Genomic DNA, 12,832 nt, shown 5'->3' with positions numbered 1-12,832 from the left:
TGGCTAAGATCCTCTTGAGTATCTAAGGGGGAATGGAGATTCTGAACCACACAGATATATGGCCCAAGGTAGGGGTCTCCTCACTCCACCTCTTTTTCTAATTCTTTGATGTCTTTCCCATGTACATGTAGGGTTTGGTGGGCTAGGACTGGCTGTCAGATCAGTAACAGAGCTTCATTTTGGTAGTTGGTAACATGTCTACATTGAGATGATTACATGGATGACTTTCAGTTTAGCTTGTCCTCCAGGAGCAGGACATGGCTCCTACTCTTGGCCATTTGAAGGTATGCTTGTTTTGGGAATCTGCTTTCATAGGCTAAAGATTTAAAAGGTTGGAGGGTACGACTGAGCCCTGCAAAAGAGTGATCTAAGAGCTCACAGAAAGAAAATATTAGGTGGTGTATAGGGAAATAGAGGAACAGCTACCAGGACTCTATTTTTATAGCAGTCTCTCTTCTTGGGTATCTCAGTGCTTTGAAGGTTCAGGTAGACCTAAATAAGGCAGGACCTGTGTAGGGAAAAAGTTGGACCTTATACTTTATAACCTCTCTGGGAACAGTATTCCCACTAATAACATAAATTTGTTCTTTAACATGTGTATATTTGTTTGGTTGTTTATTTAAATTGAAGCATAGTTGACACATAATGTGATGTTGTGTTTCAGACAATTTAAGAACTCTGAATGTTACACCATGCCTACCACAAGCATAGCTATCTCTTACTGCATGATGCTATTACAATACCATTGACTGTATTTCCTATGCTGTACCTGTATCCCTGTGACTTACTATAACTGGAATCCTGAACCTCACATTCCCCTTTACCCATTTTGTCCATCCTCCCACCCCCTTCCCTTCTGGTGATACAGAATTCTCTGTATCTCTGGGTCTGTTTCTGTTTACTTTTGCTTTTACTGCTCTTGCTTCAGGAGCAAGTTGGGACTACATCAAAATCAAAAGCTTTTGCACAGTGAAGGAATCAATCCACACAACAAGAAGGCAACCTATGGAATAGGAGCAGATATTTGCAAATGATATAGCCAGTAAAGGGTTAGTATACAAATATAAAAAATTCATAGAACTCAGCACCAAAACACCCAATTTTTAAATTTTTTAACCCAATTTAAAAATTATCAGAATTGAGCACTGGGTGTGCTATAAAAATAATGAATACTGTTATGCTGAAAATAAATAAAAAACTGGGTATTTACCCCAAAGATACAGATGTAGTGAAAAGAAGGGCCATCTGTACCCCAATGTTTATAGCAACAATGGCCACGGTCACCAAACTGTGGAAAGAACCAAATGCCTTCAATGGACGAATGGATAAGGAAGATGTGGTCTATATACACTATGGAGTATTATGCCTCCATCAGAAAAGATGAATACCCAACTTTTGTAACAACATGGATGGGACTGGGAGAGATTATGCTGAGCGAAATCAGTCAAGCAGAGAGAATCAATTATCATATGGTTTTACTTATTTGTGGAGCATAACAAATAGCATGGAGGACATGGGGAGTTAGAGAGGAGAAGGGAGTTGGGGTAAATTGAAGGGGAGGTGAACCATGAGAGACTATGGACTCTGAAAAACAATCTGAATGGTTTGAAGTGGCGGGAGTGGGTTGGAGGTTGGGGTACCAGATGGTGGGTATTAGAGAGGGCATGGATTGCATGAGCACTGGGCATGGTGCAAAGATAATGAATACTGTTATGCTGAAAACAAATTAAAAATAAATTTAAAAAATATATTAAAAATTATAAGAAAGTAGATGTAAAAATAATTATCATAAGACACGAACAGATATTTTTCCAAAGAAAACATACAGATGACCTACAGACGCCTAAGAAGATACTCAGCATCACTCATCATCAGGCAAATGGAAATCAACACTACAATGGTATCTCTGCATACCTGTCAGAACGGTTAAAAGAAAAAAAAGACAAGTAACAATGTCAGCAAGTATATGGAGAAAAAGGAATCCACTTTGATTATTGGTGGGAATGCAAACTAATGCAGCCACTGTGGAAACAGTATGGAGTTTTCCAAAAGTTAAAAATTGAACTACCCTACAATGCAGTAATCACACTATTGGATATTTACTCCCCAAAAGACGAAAACACTAACTCGAAGGGATACATGTACCCCTGTGGTTACAACAGCATTAGTTAATAATAGTCAACCCAAGTGTCCATTGATAGATGAATGGATAAAGAAGAAGTGACATATATATATACAATGGAATATTCAGCCATAGAAAAGAATCAAAATTTGCCATTTGCAGTGAAATGGAGGGAACTAGAGAATATTGTGCTAAGCAGAGTTGTCAGAGAAAAACAAATACTATAAGATTTCACTCATGTAGAATTTAAGAAACAATAGAAATGAGCAAAGAAAAAAATAAAAAATGAGAGACAGACAACCAAGAAACTGACTCTTAAATATAGAGAACAAGTTGATGGTTACCAGACGGGAGATGGGTGGGGGGACGAGTGAAATAGGAGCTAAGGGTTAAGGAACGCACTTGTTGTGATGAGCACTGGGTGATGGAATTACCAAATCATTATATTGTCTACATGAAACTAATACAGCACTGTGTGTTAATGATACTGGAATTAAAATAAAAAATAACAAAAACAGAGGTCAAAGTTCAATTACATCAAGAAACTTCATTTAATAAGTAGATAGCTGACTTTTAACTCAGTTTTTCTTTTTCATGAACTTGTTTTTGTTGTGTATTTTTGCTCTAAAGTATTTCCATTAAACCTGGTGATGATGATGCTTCATGGCCTGCATCAGGTGTTGAAGACTTAAGTTTGAATACAAAGGTAATGTACTCTCTTGTGAAATTAATTTTCCTGCTCTGAATTTAGTTTTGTGTATTATTTGCTCTTAAAATTTAACAGTGGCCTGCCTATCATCATTTTATGTTTGAAGTGGAAAGTTGGTCAGAACAAACCATTTTATAGAAATATGACAAGGTGAATTTTTTTTAAACTCCGTTAAATAACGAAGGTGGAAAAAATAGGCTGGAAATGTATCGTGACAGAAAAATTATATTGGAAAAAGCTTTCCCATGATGGAGGAAATAGGACATTTGGTCATGGATAAGGATTCTTACTGTGAGTTTTAAATTATAGTATCATGACTTTTCTGTCTTTTATTTTCCTTTTTCTTCCTCTCTTTCTTTTCTTCTAACATGACTTTTATAATACTCATGCCTAAATGAAACTTTAGTGGACCAGTTATTTATTGCAAATTGTTTTTTCTTGGAAATGTGTCTGTTTTTGTGCCAGTTGCATGTGTTCATCGTCATTAGCCATCAGAGAGATTCAAATCAAAAACACATTGAGATACCACCTTACACAAGTTAGAATGGCCAAAATCAACAAGACAGTAAACAACGGGTGTTGGAAAGGATGTGGAGAAAGGGGAACCCTCTTACACTGTTGGTGGGAATGCAAGTTGGTGCAGCCACTTTGGAAAACAGTGCTACCCTATGACCCTGCAATTGCACTACTGGGTATTTACCCAAAAGATACAAGTATAGTGAAAAGAAGAGCCATCTGTACCCCAACGTTCATAGTAGCAATGGCCACAGTTGACAAACTGTGGAAAGAACCAAGATGCCCTTCAACAGATAAATGGATAAAGAAGATATGGCCCATATATACAATGGGGTATTATGCCTCCATCAGGAAGGATGAATACCCAACTTTTGTATCAACATGGACTGGACTGGCAAAGATTATGCTGAGTGAAATAAGTCAAGCAGAGAGAGTCAATTATCATATGGTTTCACTTACTTGTGGAGCACAAGGAATAACATGAAGGACATTGGGAGATGGAGAGGAGAAGTGGGTTGGGGGAAATAGTAGGGGGAGACAAACCATGAGTGCTGTGGACTCTGAGAAACAAACTGAGGGTTTTGGAGGGGAGGTGGGTGGGGGGTATTGGTTGAGCCTGGTGGTGGGTATTAAGGAGGATATCTTTTCCATGGAGCACTGGGTGTGGTGCATAAACAATGAATTTTGGAACACACACACACAAAATTAAATTTAAAAATTTTTTTGATAAAAATTCCTCAACTTTTTTTCTTTAACCCCATTTGTGTCCCATTAGATATATCCTTCCAATGTATATATTTCTCCTTAGAATTCTTATTACCAATTCTTTCTTCATGTGAAAGCTGATGTATTAGAAACATTTCTTTTACTATTTTTTCTCTTGAGAGATAATTATGGCTTTCAGGTAGCAATAGATGGCCACTAATTGAGCAATTTACTTTATAGCCAAAAAATTAAATTCTTTACTATAGTATTTATAAATAAATAATTGTAGAGTGAGAAAAGTCAGTAGTATTAGGGATATACTCTGAAAAAAAACCTCTGTTTTATATATATTTATAATATATATATATATAGATAGATATATATGTAATTGGAAAAAATTTTAAGAGACTTCTGTTTATGGTATATCCATAATCACACTTACATATACTGAAAAGTATGTTTTTTCTACATATCATTTTTTAACTTACATTTTTCCTCTTTTTCTTGTCTTACACTCATGCTTTATTGATTGGTCATGTCTTATATTTTTCCTTTTTTCTTCCTTTCCCTCCAAAGCTTTTTTTTTTTTTTTAATGACTTATTCCTACCCTAATTTTTCCTTGCAGAAAACTTTAGTGTCTATTGTTTCAGTCCATCTCTTTCTATCTCCACTGTCAACATATTTGGTTATGACTTTCTGTTTTGTGTGTGTGGTTTTTGTTCATGAATCATGCCCCACAAGGTATATGATGATTTTTTTTTCTCTTTTCTGGAAGGAACTAAATTTAAACAATCACTTGTCAAAAAATATTTATTTGATAGAGACTGCACATGCAGGGAGCAGCAGGCAGAGGGAGAAGCAGGCTCCATGCTGAGCAATGAACCCAATGTGGGACTCTATCCTAGAATCCTGAGCCAAAGGCAGATACTTAACCGAATGAGGCACCCAGGTGTCCCTGTCTTTAGCATTTTGGCAAACAGAAGCAACTTAAATTGTTTGCAATTCCAACTAACCTAACTAAGATACTACTAAAAACTAAATTTTAATATTTCCTCCTGTAAGAGATATTCATGCAAATGTAAATCATGCAAATACATTTTAAAAACAATTAAATAGTTAACATTTCTTAATGTTAGTTTTTTTTTTCAATAATACTTTTAATTACCTAGGAATAAATTTTATTTTAGGTTACTTTGGTAAAGAAAGTATTTAAACATTTTTGAAATTTCAATTCCATTTATTTTACATATACTGTATTATTGGTTTCAGAAGAATTCAGTGACTCATCAGTTGTGTACAACACCCACTGCTCATTAATTCAAGTGCCCTCTTTAATGTCCATCACTCAGTTATTCCACTCCCTCGTAATCCTCCCATTCCCAACCCACCTCCCTCCAGCAACCCTCAGGTTCTTTTCTATAGTTAAGAGTCTTCAAGGGGTATGGGGTTATGGACATTGGGGAGGGTATGCGCTTTGGTGAGTGCTGTGAAGTGTGTAAACCTGGTGATTCACAGATCTGTACTCCTGGGGATAAAAATATATGTTCATAAAAAATTAAATTAAAAATTTTTTAAAAAAAGCCCTTTACGGGGATTAACTTAAAAAAAAAAAAAGGAACGGCGATATAAATGTAAACTTGCAGAGTTGAGAGAGATTATTATAAAAACACAATAGCAGTTGTGGGGCTATGGGAGAGCAAATACTCTACATCATAAAATATGGTAGAAATTATTTTAAGTGCAAATTAAGAAAATGAAGGCAGGTAATTAAAAAATGCTCAGACTCCTCTGAATGACTTACAGCTTATTTTTATGAAGAAGTGGAAGAAAATTTTATCCTTACCTTTAAGTTGATAAAGTGTGATATTGTATATTTAATTTAGCAAAACCTGTGTTTATAGATAATGCAAAGTGAAATCTATTTTAGGCCTTACTCAGATTAATTATGAACTTTGAGTTTTGGTCATTATATTTCTTGTTTTTTTTTAAGATTTTATTTTTATTTTTTCTGTATGTGTAATAGAGAGAGAGAGTATAAGAGGTGGGAGAGGGGCAGAGGAGAAGCAGGCTCCCTACTGAGCAGGGAGCCCAAAGCAGGATTCATCCCTGGGATCATGACCTGAGTTGAAGGCAGATGCTTAACCAACTGAGCCAACCAGGTGCTCTTTCTTGTGATTTAGAATTTATTTGCCATGTGGTATAATCTTGGTAAGTTTTTAGATCTTTTTGAGAATAAAGAGAGGAGATAAGTAAACACTTTATGTAGTCTTTTCATTACTTAAAACTGAAATTTCTGACTATGTAAGTGAGGTTCTTAATCTTTATCCATTAAATAAAATAAATTTTAAGCTGAAACAATCTTAAAGAAAAAATATAAAATTTTGTTTCTTTTTTTTTTGAGTTTATTTATTTATTTGAGAGACAGAGATCACAAGTAGTATATAATTGAAATATTGGATCCCATGGGTTTTTTCCTCCCTGCTTTTATTTATTATTTTTTTTAATATTTTTTATTTTTTATAAACATATATTTTTATCCCCAGGGGTACAGGTCTGTGAATCACCAGGTTTACACACTTCACAGCAGTCACCAAAGCACATACCCTCCCCAATGTCCATAATCCCACCCCCTTTTCCCAAACCCCCTCCCCCCAGCAACCCTCAGTTTGTTTTGTGAGATTAAGAGTCACTTATGTTTTGTCTCCCTCCCAATCCCATCTTGTTTCATTGATTCTTCTTGTACCCACTTAAGCCCCCATGTTGCATCACCAATTCCTCATATCAGGGAGATCATATGATAGTTACCTGCTTTTATTTTTATTCTGAAAATTTCAAGAGTTCTGTGTAGGTTTATATTATTTAATTATATCACATTAGTATATTTTAGTATATCTATATTTAGTATATATATTTATCTTTTCTTTTTTAGATTTTTATGCTTTTATTTGACAGAGAGGCAGGAGGCAGAGAGGCAGGCAGAGGGAGAGGGGGAACGCAGGCTGCCTGCTGAGCAGACAGCCCCATGTGGAGCTCGATCCCAGGACCCTGAGATTATGACCTGAGCTGAAGGCAGAGGCTCAACCCACAGAGCCACCCAGGCACCCAATATTTATCTTTTAACATTATGAGTAATGTCATTTTTCCTACTCCAAATGTATTTGTCTAGAACTTTCTTCGTATGTCTTCTGGGTGCTTCAGGATATCTGGTGGCTCAGTCAGTTAAGCTTCTATCTTTGGTTCAGGTCATGATCCCAGGGTGCTGGGATTGAGTCCTGATTTGGGCTTCTTGTTCAGTGGGGAGCCTGCTTCTCCTTCTGCCTGCCCCTCCCTCTACTTGTACTCTCTGTCTCTGACAAATAAATAAATAAAATCTTTAAAAAAAAAGTCTCCTGGGTGCTTCAAATTTGGTATGTCCCAGGTTGAAGACATTGTTTCTGACCCTTTCTTCTTCCCTGACTTTTTGTAATCTGCTCTGTCATTTGTTTTCCCCATCCTAGTAGATAGCACCACTGAAACACTGAAGTAGAAAAATCCTGGACTCCAAACTTCCCTGAAATTACTACATCCAGGGGCACTTCGGTGGCTTGCTCAGTTAAGCATCTGACTGTTGGTGTTGCTCAGGTCATGATCTCAGGGTCCTGGTATGAAGGCCCTGATCGGGCCCCATACTGAGTAGGGAGTCTACTTGAGGATTCTCTCTCTTCCTCTCCCTCTGCCCCTCCACCTGCATACACACCCTCTCCTTCTAAATAGAAATAAATTAAATCTTTTAGAAAAAAATCATCACATCTCTACCTCTGAAATAATACATTATATGTTAATTAATTGAATTTAATTAGGAAAAGGGGCACCTGAGTGGCTCAGTCGGTTAAGCATCTGCCTTCAGCTCAGAACATGATCCCAGGGTTCTGGGCTTGAGTCCCTCGTTGGGCTCCTTGCTCAGCGAGGAGTCTGCTGATTTCTCTGCCTGCCGCTCTTCTTGCTTGTGCTCTCTCTCTCTCTCTGACAAATACATATCAAACCTTTAAAAAATATTTAAATAAAATCACCACATTTAGTCACTCTCTGCATTCATTATTTTGTACCTGCTTCCCATTTTCATATCTTACTATAATTCCCTCTCTCACCTATAATTTTGAAATCCTCTTCTGGCTTGGGCTCCTTTTTCTTTCTTTCTTTTATTTATTTATTTGACAGGCAGATCACAAGTAGGCAGAGATGCAGACAGAGAGAGAGGAGGGAGCAGGCTCCCCGATGAGCAGAGAGCCTGATTGGGGCTTGATCTCAGGACCCCAGGATCATGACCTGAGCCGAAGGCAGAGGCTTTAACACATTGAGCCACCCAGGTGTCCTTTGGGTTCCTTTATGTTCATCTCTACATTGCTGTCAGAGTGACCTTTCTAGAATATATTTGTGGTGATGTAACTCCTCTGCTTCTTTAGTGGCTATCCATTACCTGAAGGAGAAAGTTCATATTCCTGCATGACACTTGCCTTTTTGGTTTCAGTCCTGATTTTCCAATTCCATCTCTCTATCCCACACCCCAAAATCGTGTTCCAGTTTTGCCACCTTCTGTAGCTCTCGTCACTTACTGTGTTATTCCATACGTCGTCCTTTTGCTCATTCTACCTTTTCTAGAATGCCCTTTGCACCGTCTTTTTGTAGTCTCTCTCTCAAAATACAGCCCAACTTCGCTGCATTTCCTGAGCTTCCCATATACAACTGTTTTCCCCTTTGTGCCTTCACTGTGCTTTATTCACTTCACCTGTCAAACTAGTAAATGATACTCTTCTGTTCTTGTTTTTGTCTATCTCTACCCCTACTAGTATATATGGCAGTCTCTTTTCTCCAAAGATAGTGCCTATGACTTGACAGAAGCCTTTGTCTTTCTGAGTGAGTGGGTGAGCACGTGAATTGATGTGATGTTTTCTGAAGTTGGGTTTTTGTTTTTTGTTGTTTTTATAGGAAGGAGAGGAGAGGCCAGCAACTGGAACAAAGGACGATCGTATCACTGAAAGTGTTCCACAAGCGCAAACAATTAATGACTGTTTGACTTCTGCTGACAGGGCAGATAAAAATGATAGACGTGGTAAGTTAGTGAACATCCATACATTTTTTTCTAGGCTTAAATGCTAGTATAGAAAATATCACAGTATGTAGATCCAGTTATGTTACCCATTTCTTTAAGATATTTTTCTTATTCTTTTTGCTGTCTTTCTTTTTCTTTTTAATTTTCTATTTTTTATAAACATATATTTTTATCCCCAGGGGTACAGGTCTGTGAATCACCAGGTTTACACACTTCACAGCAGTCACCAAAGCTCATACCTTCCCCAATGTCCATAATCCCACCCCCTTCTCCCAAACCCCCTCCCCCCAGCAACCCTCAGTTTGTTTTGTGAGATTAAGAGTCACTTATGGTTTGTCTCCCTCCCAATGCTGTCTTTCTTTTTAAGTATCCCGACTGCTACCAGCTTTTTCTTCCTGAAAATACTTCTACCCTCTGAAAATCTGTACTGCTTTTACTTTTATTTTATTGAAGTAATCGTGAAGGGGGATAGGCTTGTATACACATTTAAAATACATAATACATGTTCTCATTAATGTATCTGTGACTGTATTTTATAGTTACACTGTCAGCATTAGCATTCACAGAACAAACTGAGGAATCACCTTGGGATTCTGAGGTACCGTTTTATTATTATTTAAAAATCAAAGCATGGAATGATGTTAAAATGTAAAAGGGATGCTTAGACGTTACTCTCTCATCTCTGCATTTGCCCATAAAAACTATTTCCTTATACTTTTTACCTGTAATTGATAAAATATTTATGTGCTAAATATAATAATCCAGCATAATACAGTTCTATTATTTTACAAACTTAACCTAATGAAAGCTGTGTAGTAGTATTGCAGAAAACGGAGGCTTAGACGTGATAAGGAATTAGCTTGTATTTTGAAATTAAGTTATCTGAATAACCAAAGAATTACTCCAGGCCAGCTTATGGCCAGATATATGATTCTGTGGTGTATATGGATGTGCAAAACCCCTAATGAGATCTAGAAAGAGTTTGGATTTTTAGTTTTTTACAACTTGGAACTTGAAAAGATAATGCCTGGGACTTGAAAGTCTATCTATCTATCTATCTATCTATCTATCTATCTATATGCATGTATGATATGCATATGTATATGTATATTTTTTTAAATATGTAGTTTATTTAAGTATTTGAGAGAGAGAGTGAGTGAGTGGGAGGGAGAGGGAGAATCTGAAGCAGACTCCAGTCTGAGCACAGAGCTCAACTGAGCCATCGGGGGGCCCTGAAACTATTTTATTTGGATTGTTAAGTAAATTTACAAGGAGCATTGGGATTATAATAAATATTACAATAATATAATGGTATTAGTGGTATTATTGGTTTAGTGGTGTTTTGTTTATTTATTTTTTAGAAGATTTCATTTATTTATTCGAGAGAGAGAGAAAGGGATCATGAGTGGGGGGAGGAGCAGAGGGCAAGGGAGAAGCAGGCTCCCTGCTGTCATGTGGGGCTAAATCCCAGAAATGCCCAGGCATTGCTGGTCTAGTGGTGTTTTCAATAAGTAAAAACTATTTTGGATAGTTAAAATAGTATGCCTTGAGTATCTTTGTGGCAACCATACTTGTAGAAGCATGAGTGTAAAGAAATGATGACCTTTTCTAAGGTGATGGGCTATGGAAGGAGGTAAAAAGGGCCTGATCTCTTAGCACAGGTAGGTGCTACACAGTGCTTCAAGCACCGTGTTTGAAGTCAAAAGATACCGTGGCACCCAGGTTCTGTCACTTGGTAGCTGTGGGATCCCAGAAAAACTTGTTTAACCTGTTTGAAGGTCACAGACCTCATTCATAAAAATGGTTCTAATACCTACCTCTCAGGTATGTGTAAAGAACAAATGTGAAAACACTTTGTAAACTGTTAAGGGCACTATAGAAATACCAGACAAAAATGATCACAGCAGTATTTAGTGATTTACTAAATATCGAGGACACTTTTTTGAAATGTGAAGATTTCTGAAGGACAATAAAATAAATGGCAGTAGTGTCAAGAAAAGAAGGGCAAAGTTAGAATGGGCAGGTGGATTTCTAATTTGGGCTATGTTAAATTTCAATGACATTGCATAAGTATACAGTTGACCCTTGAACAAGATGGGTTTGAATTGCTTGTCCACTTACACTCAGACTTTTTTTTGATACAGTACAGTACTGTTAATGTATCTTCTCTTCCTTATGATTTTCTTAATAACCTTTTCTTTAGTTCATATTGTAGGAATACTGTATATAATATATAGGACATACAAAATGTGTTAATTGACTTTACGTTATTGGTAAGTTCATCATTAGGTTATAATTTACTTTGACCTTCTGTGCTCAGTTTACAGAGTCAATGGTCAAATGAGGATTAAGAAGTAGATTAGATCTAGAGATCTAATGATCTCTATTCTAGAGATAAAAGGTTTTCTTTCAATATTTTGGTTTTTAATATACACTTTTGCTGTTTTTAAGTCTAACTGATTTTGAAGTAGGAAGTTCAATAGGATTTTAGTAATGTTTTGGGGTAATCCAAAGTTATATGTGGAGTTTGGACTGCACAGCTATCAATGCCCTTAACCCTTGCATTGTGCAAGGATCGATACCTAGTATAGTGACTTGGTACTTGAGACCTTCTCAGTGAGATTGTTATTGTTTTTTAGAGAAAGAGAGAGAGAGAGAGAGAGAGCATGTGAGGGGGATGTGGAGGGGCAGAAAAAGAGGGACAGAAAGATTCCCAAGTAGGCTTCATGCTCACCATGAAGCCCAACATGGGGCTTAATCTCCCAACCCTGAGATCATGAACTGAACTGAAATCAACAGTCAGTTGCTTGACTGACTGATCCATATAGATTCCCCCTCAGTGAGATTATTTTAAGTGTTTTGACCTTAAATACATTTATTATTGAATACCAGCTATGTACCAGGCTGTACAAGTTGAGGGGTTAGGCTGTAGTGGTTGAAGCAGAAAAATGAGGAAACAACAACGCACTGTAAGTCACTGTTAGTGGTTCATATAAAGAAAATGGAAATGTTAGGTTAGGGAATTGTGGGGGAGTTTGCAGTTAGAATGGGGATGAGAACTCGTATGGAATTTTGTTGGTCAGAAACAATCTCTTTGAGTGTGGCAAGAACTGCCAAGTAAAGGATGAGAAGGACCAGTTGTATGAAGGTCTTGGAGACCTTCTAGAAATTCTAGACAGACAGAACCGTGGATCACACGGTTCATCATTTCACTCTAATGTCTTGGAATGCCCAGGAAGCAGGAAGATCCACCCCATTGTCATAACCATTGGTATTATTGTTGTTTGTATAAATGAAAATGGGTATACTAAAATAAGTGCCTGGTACCTTTTAGGTAATTAATAAATAAATGTTCTTATTATTCCCTTATGAAAGCTTATTTTACTTTTTGGAGAGTTTCATACCTATATATAAAACTTTTTGCTATTATTTAAACATAATTTCAAGAAAACTTTTTCTTCCTACTTTGCCATTGCCTTTAACCATTATCCTGTCAATAAAGTTTCCAAGCCTTTGTTTATCCAAATGAAGCAGCAGTTACCAAACTGTACTCTTTATACTCAACATGATCTACTCCAAGGTTTCTTATGTCAAGTGTCCTATTTTAACATGGAAAAAAGTTCTGCTGTTAGGAGAAGTTTAAATTTGTAGCAAATATACTTATTAAAGAATTTATTTAATACATATTTT

General features: G+C 36.7%; 1 protein-coding gene across 1 annotated transcript in view; it reads left to right on the top strand.

The window, feature by feature from the left end:
* Positions 1–12,832, top strand: part of LOC123394002 (ankyrin repeat domain-containing protein 26-like) — a 109,998-nt gene that overhangs the window by 29,831 nt on the left and 67,335 nt on the right. The window contains exons 8-10 of the mRNA XM_045087424.1: positions 2,753–2,828; positions 9,019–9,142; positions 9,682–9,740. Of these exons, the coding sequence (XP_044943359.1) occupies positions 2,753–2,828; positions 9,019–9,142; positions 9,682–9,740 (259 nt within the window). The remainder of the gene's footprint in view (positions 1–2,752; positions 2,829–9,018; positions 9,143–9,681; positions 9,741–12,832) is intronic.

This window comes from Mustela putorius, unplaced genomic scaffold (genome assembly GCF_011764305.1).
Source record: "Mustela putorius furo isolate JIRA1106 unplaced genomic scaffold, ASM1176430v1.1 tig00001130_pilon_pilon_pilon, whole genome shotgun sequence".
In the NCBI taxonomy this organism is placed as follows: Eukaryota; Metazoa; Chordata; class Mammalia; order Carnivora; family Mustelidae; genus Mustela; species Mustela putorius.
This window is presented reverse-complemented; position numbering and strand designations above follow the sequence as displayed.